At 38.8% G+C, this 18,828-nt stretch overlaps 1 protein-coding gene across 13 annotated transcripts in view; it reads right to left on the minus strand.

Annotated features, from left to right (window-relative positions):
• PTPRT (protein tyrosine phosphatase, receptor type T) overlaps positions 1-18,828 on the minus strand; it is a 1,163,284-nt gene that overhangs the window by 244,480 nt on the left and 899,976 nt on the right. For all 13 annotated transcript variants that reach the window (XM_021078123.1, XM_021078122.1, XM_021078115.1 and 10 more), the window contains exon 12: positions 481-754. In XM_021078123.1, coding sequence (XP_020933782.1) covers positions 481-754 — 274 coding nt within the window. The remainder of the gene's footprint in view (positions 1-480; positions 755-18,828) is intronic.

An 18,828-nucleotide genomic window follows, 5' to 3' on the forward strand; every position in this document is an offset into this window, starting at 1 on the left:
TTCTAATGTGACTAATGATAAAGTTAAAGGTTTTAGTAGTCACGGATTAACTAAAACATGTTAAGTGCATTTACAGATATCAATTTTATAGGTATACTTTCATAGAAGAGGAAATTAAGACTCAGATCTGCTACAATTTACCAAGGAAAACACTTTTTCCATCCTCTAATACAGGGGTCTGAGGACTTTTTCTGTAAAGGGACCGAGAGTAAATATGTTAGGTTTTATGTAGCATAGAGTCTCTGATTCAACTACTCAAGTGTACTGCTGTAGCATCAAAGCATCTACAGACTACACAAGTGAAAAGGTATCACTGTATTAAAACAACAACAGCCCTTTATTTACCAAAAAACCCACCTGGGTCTGCATAATTTGGTCCATGGGCTTTAGTGTGTCAAACTCTACTCTAAGGCCATGCTGCTTTCTCATTTAAGAATGGGAAAACAAGGCAAGAAACGGCCTCCACGTGGCCATACTTACTCCATTTGCTTTGCTGAGTGCCTGGAAGTAGATGCTGTAGCTTTTCAGAGGGGAGAGTGGAGGGTTCCAGTAGCCATTGTATGTCTTGTTGTCCCCCACTGTAAATGGCTGGGTGACAGGCAGGTTGGCAGGCTTCAACTCAGCAGCAAAGTAGTGTAAAGAATCCAGGCTGGAGGCGTTTCTGTAGCTCACTGGCACCGAAAAGCACTCGATGATGTCGGCTGCCCTCCGTGACTTCTGAAGCCGTTCCTCCTTGACCACAAGCTGATAAACACTGGCCAGGAAAGAAGAGGCAGGTGAGCAACCATCTGGAGGGATGAACCTGTGATTTATCACCATCCTTTCTGTCTACAACTTAAACCTCCTTCCTGAGCTTCAGACAAATAAACCCATGACGGTGTAAAAATATATCTCCATTTAGACGCTCCAGAGCCAGCTCACACTGGATTGGGCCAAAATTGCAATGGAGTTGCAACCTCTCTAAGCCTTCATGGTCCTCCTTCTATATTTACTTCCTTAGTGAAGGGTACCATTGCTCATGAAGTGGCCAGATCCTGAATCTGGGGCTCATCCTCAATTCCTACCTCCTTAGTTCTCCCTCTGCCTCTCTAATGAACAAGCTCTGTTGACCTGACATCCACAATCCGCACCTGGCCCTCCCTGTTTTAACCCCTCCCATCATAAAGCTGAGGTTGGGCAGGTCCCCACCGCTTAGCTGAACTCAGCTGGTCTCTTTACCTCTAATTGATCTGATCAGCTAACCAGTCCACACACTGATCTTCCTAAACATAAATACGGTCCACCTTTGAAGCACTTTCATGGGGTTTTCACTATCTGAGTGATACCATCTAGATGTCTTATCCTGGCATCTGGGGAAATTTGTGCCTGGCTTCCAGTCTACTTTTCAGAAAGTCTTATGGTAACTTCCTCACTGCAGCTGCTCCAGACCCCATGCTTTTGCACAAACATCCTTTGCATCCTCCCCCATGCCTTCACCAGTTCATGCTTCATCCACTTGCAATACTTTCTCATTCTATGGAAGCCTTTCTCTAAAGGCTAAGCCTATCTTTCATTTCCTCTGTGAAGCCAGTCTTTTTTTTTTTTTTTTTTTTTTTTGTCTTTTTAGGGCTGTACCTGTAGCATATGGAGGTTCCCAGGTTAGGGGTCCAATCAGAACTGTAGCTGCCCACCTACACCACAGCCACAGCAACACAGGATCCTAGCCACATCTGTAACCTATACCACAGTTCACGGCAACACCGGATCCTTAACTCACTGAGCGAGGCCAGGAACCCCCATCTTCATGAGTGCTAGTCAGGTTCATTAACTGCTGAGCCACGACAGGAACTCCTGTGAAGCCAGTCTTGATCCTCCAAATCTGAGTGACTTTCCCCCCTACTTGGCTCCCCTGCAGCTCGTTAATGGCTAGATTCTTGGGACTGTAATAACATGAGCCAGAACTACTGTTTCTCTGGACTGTAAAGACTGTGACCTTTCGGACAGTGGGAGTTGTGGCTTAGTTATCTCTGCGACCCTCTTCCCCATCCACATACTGCTCAGCAGGTTACCTATTCCTATGCAGTGATCAGTGAACGTGTGTTCAAATGGGCCAAATTGAATTAAAATTGGAAATAAGCACGAAACCCAATCTGACTGGATGCAGAAATCCTAATCAAGGTAACTCATGATTCCTCTGAAAATTCCCTGAAAAACAGCACATAGATCCAAGACCCAAACTGAGAACTCACAGGGTGGGCATGGAGGGGCACCTGTGACAGTTTTCAGGACCTGCTTTACATAGGAAAACAGTCTTGACTAAGATTGAATCTGGTTGGGGGTACGAAGGACTACTTGCTGAGGATCTATTATGCATTCAACTCAAATCTATGAAGGAAAAGGCAAAAGGGGAAAAAGAGAGAAGGGAAAACAGGCACTTGGGTTCACCTGTCCAGGCTTGCAATAGCACCTGAAACACTCTGCACTGGGCTTGGGGGCACTCAACCTATCTAGCCCTCACAGCCTCTTGGGACCAATAGCTTCAGCCCTAGAAGCAGGGGTTTGCAAAGAGCTATGGGTCCCTGTTTTTCCTTAAGGCCCAGTCTATCCCTAACCAGCACTTGGGTTAATCCTGCCCACAGGAGAAGACCTCTGTTGGTGCTTCTCAGCCCAGATCGCTCATGCCACCCTTGAATCCTCTGTCGTCCTTACCCTGTAAACTGAGACCCTAATGCCTTGGGAGCTTCACTGGGGCTGGATTCTACTTCTAGAATCTCTTTCTGTTATCCCTGGCCCTCCTACAATGGGATGGATCGGGAAGAGTCACAAGGCTGGCCCAAGCGATGCCCATGACAGGCATGAAATTCTGCAGTTGTGGACAGCCAAGTGGCGGCCTTCATTGGGCTCTGACATGTGAATGCCGACAAGGGCCACAGAGTGAGGGGTCTGCCTCCCACCCCACCATCCCCTCCTTCCCACCAATCTGATTTTTAAAGAGTCGTTTGTCAAATCAGCCAAACTCAGCAGCATATAACAGATGAGGATGCTGAGGCCAAGAGGCTGGTGTCCTATGAGGCCAGACAGCAGCAAAAGTAGAAATCCAGACTCTTCATGCATAGTTCAATATTCTTTCTTTTCCTTCCCTTCCTTCTTTTCCCATAAGCCAGCAAAATGCACAAAGGGCCTGCCAAGCATTTTTTTTTTTTTACTTGGCAGCTTAAAATGCACAGCTCTATCCCACCCAGCCTCATCTGAAATCACAAAGATGAGCAAAGGATATTTTCTGAGTTAAACTGTGTTGTCAACATATGGTTCACATACAATTGGGATTAATGCGCCAAAGCACACCCAGCAACTCCCTGAGGCCCACTGTGTCTGCAGCTTGTCCATTCAGAGGCAAATCTACAATTGCAGCCAGAAAGCTGTAAACCCTTTTGTCATATAAATCTTTTTTTGCCAGCTCATGCAGCATCCCTCAAAGATCTGGGAGCTCTGATTAAGGAGGAGGAGGGAAGAAATGGCCGTACAAGTTGTGCAACTTTCCCTGATACACACACTTGAGGAAGGGGTAGGGAAAAGAAACAAAAGAGTGGGCATTATTTTTGTTTCTGTGGTAACTTCATTCTCACAATCATTCTCTTGACAATATCGTTATTGAAGCTCTTTTCAGCTTGCTGCTGCTGATGAAATCATACCCAAATAAGACTTAGCCCTCCCCCAAGTCATATCTCTAGTACAAAGTAAGTGGTTGTAATAAACTATGCAGGATAATTTGTAAGGAGAAAGGATTTTTTTTTTAAGTAGAAAAATCCTGATAGTATGAGAGAACTTCTTCTTCTTCTTATTCCAGGCTCACCTCACAACATACAACATTTACTCACAAACCTCTTTTTCCCCTAGTGAGAAAGTGGACATTTATGGCTGCAGAATTTACCCTATCAGCTCTCTTCTTGCAGGGCCCTGAAAGCTAAGCTGCACCTCAATGCATAAGGCCAAGGGGCACTTGTAACTCTTTTGTCTCCTTAGCTTTGGTTTCCTCACCTTCAATGTCCATTGTTCATCCTCTTTCAAAAGGGCCCGATAACCTCCATCCCTCTCCTCCCTAACTTTTAAGATCTGCCAGCAACTTTATTTTAGTTTCAGTGTCTCAAGAACACTTAGCTCTGGTCCCAGGTCCAAGACCCCAGCTTGTAGAGGACAACTGCTTTAGACACCTTGAAAAGCCAAATCTTCAGGAATACCTCTGCAGGCTTTGGAAGAACCCTGCTGCTGGTCCCTCATGCTCCCTCTGCTTTCTGAACTAATGGTTAGATGCTGACTCATGCTTCTCTGACTAGGTAACAGTGAGGGGCAACAAGGTCCCATCAGATTCATCCTTCCATCACTGCCACCTCCTGTAGCCCCCTTTCTATATCCATGGAAGAGGTCCATTCAGAATATTGAAGTCAAATAACAGATGGAGGGTATGCTGTGTAATTCCTAGGTGAAAACCACCCAACTTCAGAAAGTAGCAGACTTGAGCCTATGTTCCCCCAGTAATATGCTCGTCTTAGTTCAAGGTCTTCCAGAAACCGACCCAGAAGCATTCGTTCATAATTACCAGTGTTCTAGTGAGTCATTGTTTATCACATCTGTTGATTCATTTCTTTCATAGCTTTTATCACAGCTGAAATATGTCTTGTCTGATTATTTATTTACTGCCTTACTGACTGCTCCCCTCATAGTCTGTGAACTTCATGAGGTCTGAGATCTTTCTATCTAATTCATGGCTACATTCTCAGCTTCAACTCTCTGCTAAATACATAACAGTTGTTCAATAAGTATTTATTAAGGACACGAATTGACCTACATTTACAAAATGAATTTTAAATGCACAGTCACATCAGTTCTCACTACATGCCTTCAGTGTCATTTTATATGCTGTTCCATCTTCCTAAAATGACTTTTTCTTTTCTTTTTCTATCTTGAGAATTCCTCATCCAATGTAACTCCAGATTTGGTTTGCTCCTTGCACAGCTCCTACTGCTGTGTACTGCAATGACTATCTCACTCCTCAGAAAATGTTTAATGAACACATATTACCTACTAGGTACCATATTAAGCTCATTCTATACATCTCATAGACCATCTCATTTAACCTTCAAAATAACCCCAAGAGGCAGATTCTATTATTTTATTCTGACAGAATTAAAAGGAGTGAAACAAAGACAGGCTTGGAAACTTACCTAAGGTCATACTGCTATTTGAGTGGTAGGGCTAGAATTTGAACATAGGCAGCCTGCCTCTTGAGCCCTCAGTCTTACCATATGGCTACATCGCTTTTTTAGTATGTCAAAAGTTGAGCCATCATCTGTATCTTATTCCATCAAATAACACACTTAAAATAATTTTCATGTCAAGGAAAATACAGCAGCATTTTATAAAATTTGAAAAGTAGAGAAAGGAAAAAAAGTGTTTCCATTAGTCAATCACTCTAACACAATCATCAATGAAATGTTGGTAAATTTCCTACCATTCTTTTCTTCTTCAGGAACAAATCTATGATTTAATACTGGAAATCAATGGGGGGAAGCCTTTCTTTTATAGATATTCATCTTATAGCCAACTTGACTGGTTTGCAAATACGATTTTAATATTACACACAAAAGCCTTCCAATAACATATATCTTTTTTTTTCTTTAGTTCCCAGGCTAGGGATTGAATCAGAGCTGCAGCTGCCAGCCCACCCACAGCCACAGCAATGCCAGATCTAAGACACACTGTGATCTACACCGAAACTCACAGCAACATCAGATCCTTTAACCCACTGAGCAGGGCCAGGGATCAAACCCAATACTAGCTGGGTTCCTAACAAGCTGAGCCACAATGGAACTCCAGCCAATAGCATATATCTTTAATGATCCCAGGAGACCTGATGACTTAGAAAGCTTGGCAACTAAGAAGCCCTTATTATTGGCACTGGTGAAAATGGTCAAAGGCATGTGGTCTTAACTCAAACACGTTGACTGATGATTATGTACCTTTTCTTCCAAAGGGTACCTGACTTGAGTGATCTGTAGGAACAAGCAGACCTTAGCTGCTCTTGTCCATGATCCTCCAGTCATTGGCAGGAATGTGGGTAAATGAATTCCTCACTGAAGATGACTTCACTTTGTTCTCTCTTATGCTGTTTCTGAACTTCTTTAAGTTAACACAACCTCCTGAAATGGTAGGAAGCTGCTTTGTCTCTATACATTCCCAGATTTTCCCAGGGGCCTCTGATGACTAGACAAACTATGGGAAAAGGTCCCAGATAGTAACAACTGGCATCAGAGTTGATTCATATATGGTTAGGAATGCCTTCAGCCATCCAAAAAAGGTTAATAAACATAAAATAAAATCTACTTAATAAGACAAGGACTCATGCAATACACCTTCAGTGCACTGTTAATAAAGCTGATTAAAATACAATATTAGCATTTATAAATCTGGTTTCTAGTGTGCAGTCTGCTAATATATAGCTGTGTGATCTTGGGCACACCACTTAATCTTGTAAGAGGACATAGGTATTGCCTTTCTTAATCACTTTTTCTGGCTCTAAGTGTCCACCCCCAAGCTTCTGTGTACTTTGCTATTAATGGGGGCACTGTGGATTTCATTAGAGAGTTGTTTTGAAACACCTGAAGTTTCCTTTCCTGGTAAACATTGGTTTGGAATTTAAGTCATGCTCTTCCCCAATCACCACCAACATTTGGTCTTAGAATGGCATGTGCCAGTGAATGCTTTGGGCAGAAGTGAAAAAATTCTGCTCCTTTGCCTCACAGGAAACTTATTCCAGGTGTAATTTATGCTCCAGGGCTCTCTACAGGGTCACACATCGTTTGGGTTCTTTACCTTCTGCTTCCTGCTTCTCTCTGCCCCTTTCTAGTTTCAACCGGGAGCACCCTCTTCATAAGACATTGGCTTTCAAATCCTCGGCCCAGGAGCCTCCTCGGGGAAGAACCCAGCCTAAAGTAACCTCTATATGCCTCGTCTTCCTCATATTTAAAAATCATGGTGTGGGCCTTCCTGAATGGTAGAGTGAGAAGCTCAACACGGTCTCTTTCCAAAAGGCTGTAATTAAACTGAACAACACTGGCAACAACAACAATTTTAGGAGTGACTAGAGGAAAATTTATAGCTTCAAACACCTATGTTAGAAAAAAGATAGATCTCGAATTAATAATCTAAGTTCCCACCTCATGAGAGTAGGAAGATAATAGCAAACTGAACTTCAAATAAGCAGAAAGAAGACAAGAATTAAAATTAGGGTAAAAATCAATGTAATAGAAGGCATAAAAACAAGAGTGAAAAATCAATGAAACAACATTTCATTTTTGAGAAGATCAACACAATATGACAAATGACCAAAATTAAGAATGAAAAAGGAGATATCACTACTGATCCTATAGAAATTTTTAAAATTATAAGGGAATGCTATGAAAAATTTCATGCCAAAACCCAGACGACTTTGATGATATGGACAAATTTGTTGAAAGAAACACCTTACCTAAATTGACTCATGAAAGAGTTGAAAATTTCAGTATACTCATAACCAGTAACATAACAGAATTAGTAAAATTCTTAAAATTCTTCCCTCAAAAAATGCCAGCCCTATGGCTTAATTGGTGAAGTCTAGCAAATATAAAAAGAATAATAGTTCTGATTTTTCACAAACTTTTCCAGAAAAGAAGGCCTGCATTCTGACTCATCCTATGAGGCCCTGATATCTAAACCAGAGTAATACTACAATAAAAGAAAACTATGAAATTACCTTTCATGAATATAGATCTAAAAAATATTTAACCAAATATCACCAAATTAAACCTAGCAACATATATTTCACATCATAACTAAGCGAGATTTATCCCAGGAATGCAAGGGTGATTTAATATCCAAAAATCAATTCATGTAATAACATAGCATATTTTTCAGAAAAAAAGGGAAGAAACTACATGATAACGTCAACAGATTCAGAAAAAAAAATTGGAAAAATCCAATGCATATTTACAATAAAATGTACTAAAAAACTAGGAATAGAATAAAACTTTCTTAACTCGATAAGGCCATCTACAAAAAAAGTAAAGCTAATATCACACTCAAGGATAAAAGATCAAATGTTTTCCCTCTAAAATCAAGAATAATACAAGGATGTCTATTAGATATTGTATTGGAGCTTCAAGCCAGTGAAACTCATTAATTCATAGTTATCAGATTTGAAAAGAAGAAGTAAAACTTTTACTTGCAGGTGATATTATTCTGTATGCAGAAAATTCCAAGGAATTCCCTCTCTCTCACACACATGCACATCTGACACAACTTGAACTAAAACAATTTCAACAAGGTCATAGGATATAAAACCAATATACAAAAATGAATTTTATTTTTATCACTAGCAAAGGGCAATCTAAAAATAAGTAAATGATTCTATTCAAAATAGTATCAAAAAGAATACTTATAAATAATTCTAAAAAATAAGTAAAATACTTATACATTGAAAAGTACAAAACATTACTGAAAAAACTGAAGAATATCTAAATAAATGGAGAGACAGTCCATGCTATGGACTGTAATGGTTAATATTGTTAGGACAGCCATTCTCATCAAATTTATCTATAGATTTAATGCAATTTCTATTAAATTCCAGAAGACTTTTCACAAAAACTGATAAGCAGATACTAAAGTGTACATGGTAAAGCAAGTATACATAGTAGGAAAAAAAAAAGAACAAAGTTAGAGGATTTACAGTGCCCAATTTCAGAACTTATGAAAATTGATAGTGTGGTCCCGGCATAAGATAGACTTATTGATCAATGAATGTGAATTAACAGTCCAGAAATAAGCCATGGCATTTATGGTCAATTGATTTTTGACAAAAGTTCTGAGATGATTTTATGGTATAAGAATGATGTTTTAAGCAAATGATGCTGGGTTAACTGTCCACATGTAAAAATCTAAATTTAAAATCATACTATACTTAAAGAACTAACAGGAAAATATATCATAGTCCTAACTGTCAGAGCTAAAGTTATAACTCTTCTAGAAGAAAACAAAGGAAAAAGTTTTCATTACCTTGGACTAGGAAAGGGGTATGTGGATACAATACCAAAAACATGATCCACTAATGGGGGAAAAAGATAAACTGAATGTCATCAGATTTTTTTTTTTGAAAATTGAGCTTCAAAAGATACTACTAAACAAGTGAAAAGATAAGCTACACATTGAAAAAAAATTGCAAATCAAATGGTATGATGACTGACATTCAATACACACAGTGACCAATTACAATTCAATAATAAAAAGTAAAACAACTCGATTTAAAATTTGGCAAAAGATTTGACTAGACCTTTCACTACACATAAAATACAAGTGTCTCAAGCTCAGAAAAAGATGGTCAACTTTGAGGGGTGGCCAACATGGTAGAGTAGCAAGACCCTGAGCTCGCCTCCTCTCATTGGCACACCAAAATCACAACTATTCACAGAGCAACTCTCTTTGAGAATGAAAGGAAGACTAGTAGAAAAGACACAGAGAAGGAACCATCCTTATATGTGGAATGTAAAAAAGTAATACAAATGAATGTCTATATAAAACAGAAACAGACTCAAAGATGCAGAAAACAAGGTAGTGTTTATCAAAGGGGAAGAGGAAAGGGAAGAGGGGAAAATTAGGATTATGGGATTAAGATTATATAAACTGCTCTGTATAAAATAGATAGCAATAAAGATATATTTAGTATAACACAGGGAATTACAGCCATTATTCTGTAATAACTTTTAATGGAATATAATATATAAAATATTGAATCACGATGCTGTATACCTGAAACTCATGTAATACTGTAAGTCAACAATATTTCAATAAAAAATAAAAATAATAAAAACAAAAACTCTCAAAAGAACAAAACAAAACAAAAACAGCAAAAAACTCAGGGAATAACTATAACTCCCCTCCCCCACTAGCATGGCTACCAGTAAAATCACAGACAATTGCAAGTGTTGACATGAGTACTGGGAAACTAAAACTGCCATGCCTTGCTGTGGGAAAATCAAATGGTTCGACCATATTGGAAAACAGTGTGGACGTGCCTTAAAAATGTGAACACAAAGCTACCATTCACCCAGCTATTCCATTCCTACATACCTATCCAAGTATGTCTACGCAAAACCTTGTATACAAATATTAATAGCAGCATTATTCAAAATGCACAAATATTAAACAATGGAAATGTCCATCAAGTTGTGAACAAATACACAATGTGTGGTATATCCATACAATGAAATATTATTCAGCAATAAAGAAAACAATCTACTGATACATTCTACAACATGGATGAAGATCAAAAACATTTTGCTAAGTGTGAGGAGCCAGACGCAAAAGACTATGCATTGTATGACTCCATTCATATGAAACGCCAAGAAAAGGCAAATTTATAGAAATATTAACCTTAATGTTTGCCTGGGGCTGGATGTGGGAACAGGAATCAACCGTATTCAGGCATAGAGCATTTCATGGTGTTGAAAATGTTCTAAAATGGGACTATGGTGATGGCTGCATGACCCTACAAATTTACTAAAAATCACTGAATTTTACACTTAAAAATGGATGAAATTTATGGTATGCAAATTATACCTGAATAAAGCTGTTAAAGAAATGAATGGAATAATCTTGGATGTTCCTTCTCCCTTCAAAAGGGTCTGTGCTTTAGTATTCAACTATGCACACATTTTAATACAAAAATGTGCTGATAAACCTATAGCATTATTGCACAAGGCAGGCTAAGAAACAATTGGGAGCTTTGTAATCCTCAACAGAATCTAGTTTTGCAATTACAGTCTCCACAGTAAAGGTCACTTGGAACTATGAAACTGAAATTTACAATGATATGTCTTAGTTAGCCAAACTTTACTCCAAGGCTCTGAGAATTCCTGGTTTTGTTCACAATTTGCTTAGTCACAACTGCCCTTAGACGGGGCAAGGAAATGGGGAGAGGAATACATTTATAATTTAGCATCAGAGGATGTGCACGTGCATTGTCCTTGGCTTCTGACTAGCTGCGTGATCTAGTGCTCCTTCTGTCTTTCATGTACTTATTCATTCATTCATAAGATATTTATTGAGTGACTACAGTGTTGCAGGTTAAAGTCTGAATGGTCCCTGGGCACTGGGAGCTCAGAATTGAGATGGGGGAGACAGATATTAACTGTTCAGCACCATTCAGTGAGGGGAGGGCAGAAGGAGGGACCTGGCCAGCAAAGGATTCTGAGAAGAGAGGTGGTAACAGGACAGGGTGAGAGTTAAAGGAGATAATGCATCTAGAAAGTTCTTTCTATAAAGTGCTTTTCATAAAAGTTGGCTGGAGCCAATACAATGGCTGCATGCATTACTATGATAGTGGTATCAAATTAGACCACAAAGATTTGCCTTGTGTTCCATTTGGACGTTTCTTCTCTGATTGAATTGCACTTAAATTGAACAAGGGTGGATTTTGAGTAGAAATTGAGGTGAAGAAATATATGTTGTGTAAAGAGTCCGTAACAATTCAACTGAAGAGTTCAAATTAAGTTTTAGCTATTATCAGATGAAGTCAAAAGAAACCTTAAAAAGGAGAAAACAGACAACCACCTGATGACGGCCGAAGTGCCATATCATCTTCTCTAGTATTTAAAAGAAGTGCAAGTAGCTTTAATTGAGCGTGTGGAGATATATTTAAATCAAAATGCAAAAGGCCTGACCCTCACATATTTTCTCTTAAATAATGAGTCTTCTTTTGTTCACAATACTGTGTATAAGCAACTCATGTGGTTCTATTTTATTTATTTCTTTTTTTGGCCATACCTGTGGCATATGGAAGTTCCTGGGTTAGGGGTCGAATTGGAGCTGCAGCTGCCAGCCTACGCCACAGCCACAGCAATGCTAAATCCGAGCCACATCTGTGACCTACCCCGCAGCTTATAGTGATGCTAGATCCCAAAATACTGAGTGAGGCCAGGGCTTGAACCCACATCCTCACAGACACTATGTTGGGCTCTTAACCCGCAATGGGAACTCCTCTAATTTCAGTATATACCTAGAGCCTGACCATTTCCCTCATCTCCGCAGCTACTACCCTGCAGACTCTCATCATCTCCTGATTGGATTACTGCCATTACCTCCCAATTGGTCTTCCCACTTCCAGTCTTGCCCCCAACAATATCAAAAGAGTGATCCTTTTAAAACATGACCCAGATCATGACACCCCTGTACGCAAAGCACCCCCCATGGCGCCCACTGTACTTAGAGTAAAAGGCAACATCCATACAATGTCTCCAAGGCCCTCTGTTCTGAGGCCTCTTTGCTGTTCCTTGAACATCCAACACATGTTTCCATCTCAGGGCCTTTGAACTTGCTGCCCTTGATACCCGGAATGCTCTTCCCTCATATATATACAACTCTGGGAAGGCTTGCTTCTTCAACTCTGCTGGCAAAGTCCTTACATCATCTCCGTATTTAAAACAGCAACTCTTCCCCTCCCACTGCCAAAAAAAAAAAAAAAAAGTAAACAAGGAGTTCCCTCTGTGGCTCAGTGGTAATGAACCTGACTAGCATCCATGAGGATGCGGGTTTGATCCCTGGCCTCATGCAGTGGGTTAAGGATCCAGCGTTGCTGTGAGCTGTGGTATAAGTCATAGACATGGTTCAGATCCTGAGTTGCCATGGCTGTGGTATAGGCTGGCAGCTACAGCTCTGATTTGACCCCTAGCCTGAGAACGCATGTGTGACCTTAAAAAACAAAAAAACAAAACAAAACAAAAAAAGCAAAAAAAAAAAAAAAAACCCAGCCACCCAACCCCAATATGCCCATTACACTTTTATGCTTAATTTAATATTTCTCCATATCATTTATTACCATCATACTTACTGTATGTGTGTGTTTATTTGTGTGCACAGGCTCCTAAGAGGTTAAGTCATTTAAAGAGAGGATTGTAAGCACTGAAAATGTCAACCTTCCTTCAGGAAAAAGCAACTGGATAGGTGCGGGGCCAGTTAGCTGATATTTAGATAGATGGCCTTGATTTAGTGACCTTTACTAAGACAGCACTGTGCTAAAAAAGCAAGGTCAAGGTTTTAGTTCTGGCTTTACCACTCACTAGCTCTGTCCGACATGCTGAGCAAGTCACTTTACCTCTGGAACTTGTATCTAAAATGGGATAATTCTGGCCAATGCAATAAGGCACAAAACAAAAGAGATATACATTTTAGAGAGGAAAGCAATTTATCATCATTTGTAGATAATATGACTGTGACCTAATATATTGAAGAGAATCAAGTGAAAGACTTTTAAAATTAATAAAAGAATTCTGTAAAGTGGTTTGAGAGAAGAGAGAGATAAATAAACCGTACACCATGGAAAACAAGCTAGAAGATGGAAGGGAAAAAAATCCCTTTAAAATAGAGTCTTTTAAAAATAGCTAAGGGTGATAAGACTAAGAAATGCACAAGCCTAACATAAGGCAGGGGGGACTCTACTGAGTGATATAAAAGAATATCTCCAGCCCCTAGCACAGGGATTGGCAGAGTGGGTGTTAAATAATTATGATGAACTTGAGATGAATAAATGGAAAGAAAGGCTAAGGTCCTGGAGGAAAGCATCACATGTTGCAAAGATGTCGATTCTTGCCAAATTGATGTTTTTTTCTTTGGGAAAAAAGCACACAGCACAACACATGGGGTCAGTTAGGTGATAATTTGAAGCCCTAAAGATGTAGATGACCTCAACTTGGAAATTCTGACAATATCAGTGCAATTTTTTTTGTCTGTTTGTTTAAAACAGGAAATACAGTCAAGAACTTATTTTGAAACAAAAGAATGTGAGCGAAAAAACGCTACGAGACATTAGAGCATATTATGACCATGGGTACTGGAATATGATTAAAAGAAATAGGGAGAAGAGTTTCCACTGTGGCATGGCGGGTTAAGGATCCAGTGTTGTCTCTATTGCAGCACAGAATGGATCCCCAGCTCAGTGCAGAGGGTTAAGAATCCAGCATTGCTGCAGCTGTGGTGCAGGTTGCAGCTGTGGCTCAGATTCAGTTCCCAGCCTGGGAATTTCCATATGCTGTGGGTGTTGCCAAAAAAGAAAAAGCAATGGGAGAGAGGTATGTGTGTGTTTATGTGTGTTTGTGAATTTTATATGTAGAAATGGAAGCAATGCAAGTCAACAGAAAAGAGAAAATTGTATCAATAAATAATATTGGGAAAATTCCATACTTAGGAGGAAAAAAACTCCAAATTTAAGATTTCACCATATATGACAAACCACATTGTGTTCCACTAGCTCAAAATTTAATTTGTTTACTGAAAATGTGCAGGATGCCTGTGGCAGCCAAATGCAATGTGTGATTGTTTTTTGGGGGCGGGGGGAGGTGCTGTGCCTGCAGCATGTGAAGTTCCTAGGCCAGGGATTGACCTTGTGCCACAGCAGTAACCAGAGCCACAGCAGTGACAATGCTTGATCCTTAACTTGCTGAGCCACCAGGGACCTTCCTATGTGTGATTTTGATTGGATACTGGATTCCAAATTTCCTGAGTGTGATGATTGTATTGTAGATATGCAGAAGTCTGGCCTTTTATCTGAGAAGACACAAACTAGAAGTTTGGAAGAGTCATTATTACCACAACTAACATGGCAAGCATTTGGGAGATCAGTAAAAGAGAAATAAATTGACAAAATGTTTACAAGTGGTGAATCTGGAGGAAAGGTATAGAGATGTTTATTGTACTATTCTTGTAATAGTCTGCAGATTTGAAATTTGAAAAAATAATAACCTGGAGTAGAAAAACTCTTCCTAAACAATAGAACAAGTTGCAAAAGATAAAAGAAAAAAAGCAGTGTATGTGTAAACTTGAAATGTCTGAATATATGAATAAAAATAAAACAAAAAATTAGGAAAGCTAGTCCCAGAAAATATGACAGAAAAGAAAACAATATTTTAATATTTAAGAGATCATATTTGGTAGAGGATCAAAATGATAAGGGGCGGATTTCCTTAAGTGGCTCAGTGGAAATGAATCTGACTAGCATCCAGAGGATGCAGGTTCAATCCCTGGCCTTGCTCAGTGGATCAAAGGATCCAGCATTGTTGTGAGCTGTGGTGTAAGTCGCAGATGTGGCTCTGAATCCCACATTGCTGTGGCTGTGGTGTATGCCGGCAGCTATGGCTCCAATTCGACTCCTAGCCTGGGAACCTCCATGTGCTGTGGGTGAGGCCCTAAAAAGACAAAAAAAAAAAAAAAAAGACAAGGGGCATTCACAAAAATCAATAAAGTCTCTGTTTATGTAAAGGTATATACCGTATTATCTCTGTATAATGAGACAGAATTAGATATTATTTTTTCATTATTTTTTGGCCACTCTTGCAGCATGCAGGAGTTCCAGGGCCAGGGATTAAACTTGTGCCATAGCAGTGATCCAAGCCACACTAATGACAATACCAGATCCTTAGCTTATTAGACCACCAGGGAACTCCTAGGACTAGATATTGTTAAACCAAAATTCTAAACAAATAAAAACTTCCAACTGGGTAAAATGGAACTTTCCTAAATAACTCTCATATCAAATAGGAAATCAAAACCACAATTTCATACTCTTTAGAAGCTATTACAATGATAACAATGATGTTTAATGCTTGTGGGATAGGATAAAACCTGTTTTCAGAATCTGAAAAGCCTTTGTTTTTAAACAAAAAAGAATGACAATAAATTAATTAAGCATTCCATAAAAAGAAAATTAGAATAAACAACACTGGAGCCAGATGGCTTTTCCAATGATTCCTTTCAATCTTTCAAGAACTGATAATTCCCATATTACATAAGCAATTACCTAAGACAGAAAAAGAGGGAGAACATCTCAAATTGTTGCAAATTATTCTTCTAATATGCTATTAAATTGGTTCCCCATAAGCAGGTCATTTACCTCAGGTACACAAGATAGATTGAGTAATAGAAATTCTAGGAAAATAACACATAAATAAGTCCAAGTAGAAAACCAATATGATCATATGATTAGATGTCAGAAAGGCATTTGATAAAATTTAACATCCATTTTTGATTTTAAAAGCCACTAAATAAATGAGCAAATAGAGATATTTTTCATATCATGTTTAAAAATACCTATTTAAGAAGTTCCTGTTGTGGCACAGCGGAAATGAATCCAACTAGTATCTGTGAGGATGCAGGTTCAATCCCTGGCCTTGCTCAGTGGGTTAAGGATCCGGCAATGCCATGAGCTGTGGTATAGGTCACAGATGTGGCTCAGAACTGGAGTTGCTGTGGCTGTGGTGTAGGCTGGCAGCTACAGCTCCAATTTAACCCCTAACCTGAGAACGTCCATATGCCACAGGTATGGCCCTAAAAAGCAAATAATAATAATAATAATAAATAAAAATACCTATTTCAAACCTACCACTAACATCACACATAGGAGAAATATACTGGAGGATAAGTCTTGGAGGTTGAAGTAACGCAAAAAGGTCAACTATCAACATTATTTGGCAACATTGCTCAGAAAGCTCTACCCAATGCAATGAAACATAAAACCAAAATAAGAGCTATTATGACTGGAAAGGGGAATACAAAACTATCATTATTCACAGATGATTATTAGATGGGTAAGCCAGATATTAAAATTTAATTACAGACACTCACAAGAGGTTTCAGCAAATGGGATGGATAAACACACACCACACACACACACACACACACACACACACAGAGTCTCCCTAAATACCAGCAGAACCCAATTAGCAAACATAATGGTGAAAATATAGCAGAAAATTCCACCAGATTAATTTTAGTAAGAAACGATTTTAACAAGATAGCTATGGATGTCATCTACATGGAAGAATCAAGGTAGTTTTCTTGAGAAATAGTGAAGATTTGAATGGATAGGCTTGCCCTCTTTCAGTGTGGAAAAGCTCATGTTCACATAACCATTTCAGATTAAGAAAGAGTTTTAAATCAAAACCAATTACGTTGGGCATTATTTAGGGAACACAACGAAGGGACTTTAAAATTCACAGGGAAACGGAACTGGGTGAAGATAGCTAAGAACAGTTGGATCAACAAAAATTATTAGGAGGACCAGACAGTAAAAACATTTTATAAAGCTATAATCAAAATGGGTGATGCAGACACAGTGATCAATAGAGAGACAGGTCTAAGGGAACAGTGGAGACAAACCAATGGGAATATAATAGGATACCCACAAACAAACATACGCAAATGCACCTAGGCAGCATTACGAGTCAGCAGTACTGCAAGAAGTATTTGATGAATGTGGAGAGAATGTGCTAACAATTTGGAGAAATAAAATAATACGTACTGATAAACATCATTAAAATGGTCATAGTTGTTGTGATATGGGGCAACTTCGTAGGTGAGGATCAAAATCATGCACAACATAATTTTTTAATTTGGTAAAGATAAATGAAAAAAAAACCCCACACTAAATGTTAATATTTTATGATGGATTAAAGACGACTTTTTTCTTTTTAAAATGTTCTCTATAATGTTTCTTATATTCACTACCTAAGTATCGTGATGAGAATCAAACATAACGAGAAACATGGAAGTACTTTGAAAATGACTGTTTAATGTAGTATATTACAACTGGCTCTTGTATGGTATTTGCGATAAACAGATTTTTTCAAGTGGGTGATACAGCATGATCCATGCCTAATACATCTCTGTCTTGCTGAGTAATGTTGACTTTTGAATTTTTAATAAACATACTCCACCCTCACCTAAATTCAGAAGTGTCATTTTCCAAGTTTATGCTGAAAACTATCATTTCAATTTAAGAATACAGTAATGTCTAAGGAAGAATTCATGAGCACCACTGCCCAGTAGCTCTATTAGCTAATTTAATAGCTCATTTAAACAAAACTTCAAAACTTTACGGACTTTAGTAATAAAGAGTGGCTAGGGCCGAACGTGTCAATTAACAACAGCTAGGAGAAGCAGAATGCTATAGGGCCTTACTACTCGCTGGTCTATGAACCATCAGCGCCTCATGACCTGGGAATGTGTTGAAATGCAGAAGCACAGGCCTCAGGCCAAATGTACTGAATCGGAATCTTCATTTTAAAATATTTCAGGTTAACATTTACACATTCAATTTTGAAAAGCCACAAAGTGAAAGCGTACACTTTGGGGAACTGAAAGTCTTCCTTTTTTATTTTGTTTTGTTTTGTTTTTTAATAAACATTCTGAAGCTTTTTATGTCCCTGACTGGAGAGCCAGGCTGTTTCCCTCACACCAGGCCTCCCCATCCTGCCTCCTTCCTCAGATGTCCCAGGAAGCAACCCCTTTACCCTCCTGCCAAGTTCTCAGTTGAAATGTCATTGTTGTTTTCTGAAGTCACTTTATGTTGTGAAAGGAGTAAAGAAAAAAAGTTGAACAAGGCTAGCTTCGATAGGAATTCACTCTCTAAACTTCACGATTAAAATCCATAGTGATGCTTTTACAGAGGAAGATGCCACAAGGGTGTTTTTAAAAGAGTAATCAATAGGGTGCCTGGGATGTCTCTACTTGCAACAAAGACATGTGCTTAAGGAAAGTGTCTGGCAAAAATCCTCTGCGCATTTTTTTATAAGACCATCTGAAATCAATTATCCTCAAAAAGCCCTCCTAAGTTCTAAAAAGGTAAAAGGAATGGTTATTAATTAACCATTAAATTAATTGTAATAACTGGCATATTAGTGCCAGATAAGGCAAATAAATGCTTTAGAAGACTTATAACACCAATTAAAATTTTTTTTCCAGTGGGAAAATGTAACCCACTGATGAGGTTAT

The sequence above is a fragment of the Sus scrofa genome, chromosome 17 (assembly GCF_000003025.6).
Source record: "Sus scrofa isolate TJ Tabasco breed Duroc chromosome 17, Sscrofa11.1, whole genome shotgun sequence".
NCBI classification, from domain to species: Eukaryota; Metazoa; Chordata; class Mammalia; order Artiodactyla; family Suidae; genus Sus; species Sus scrofa.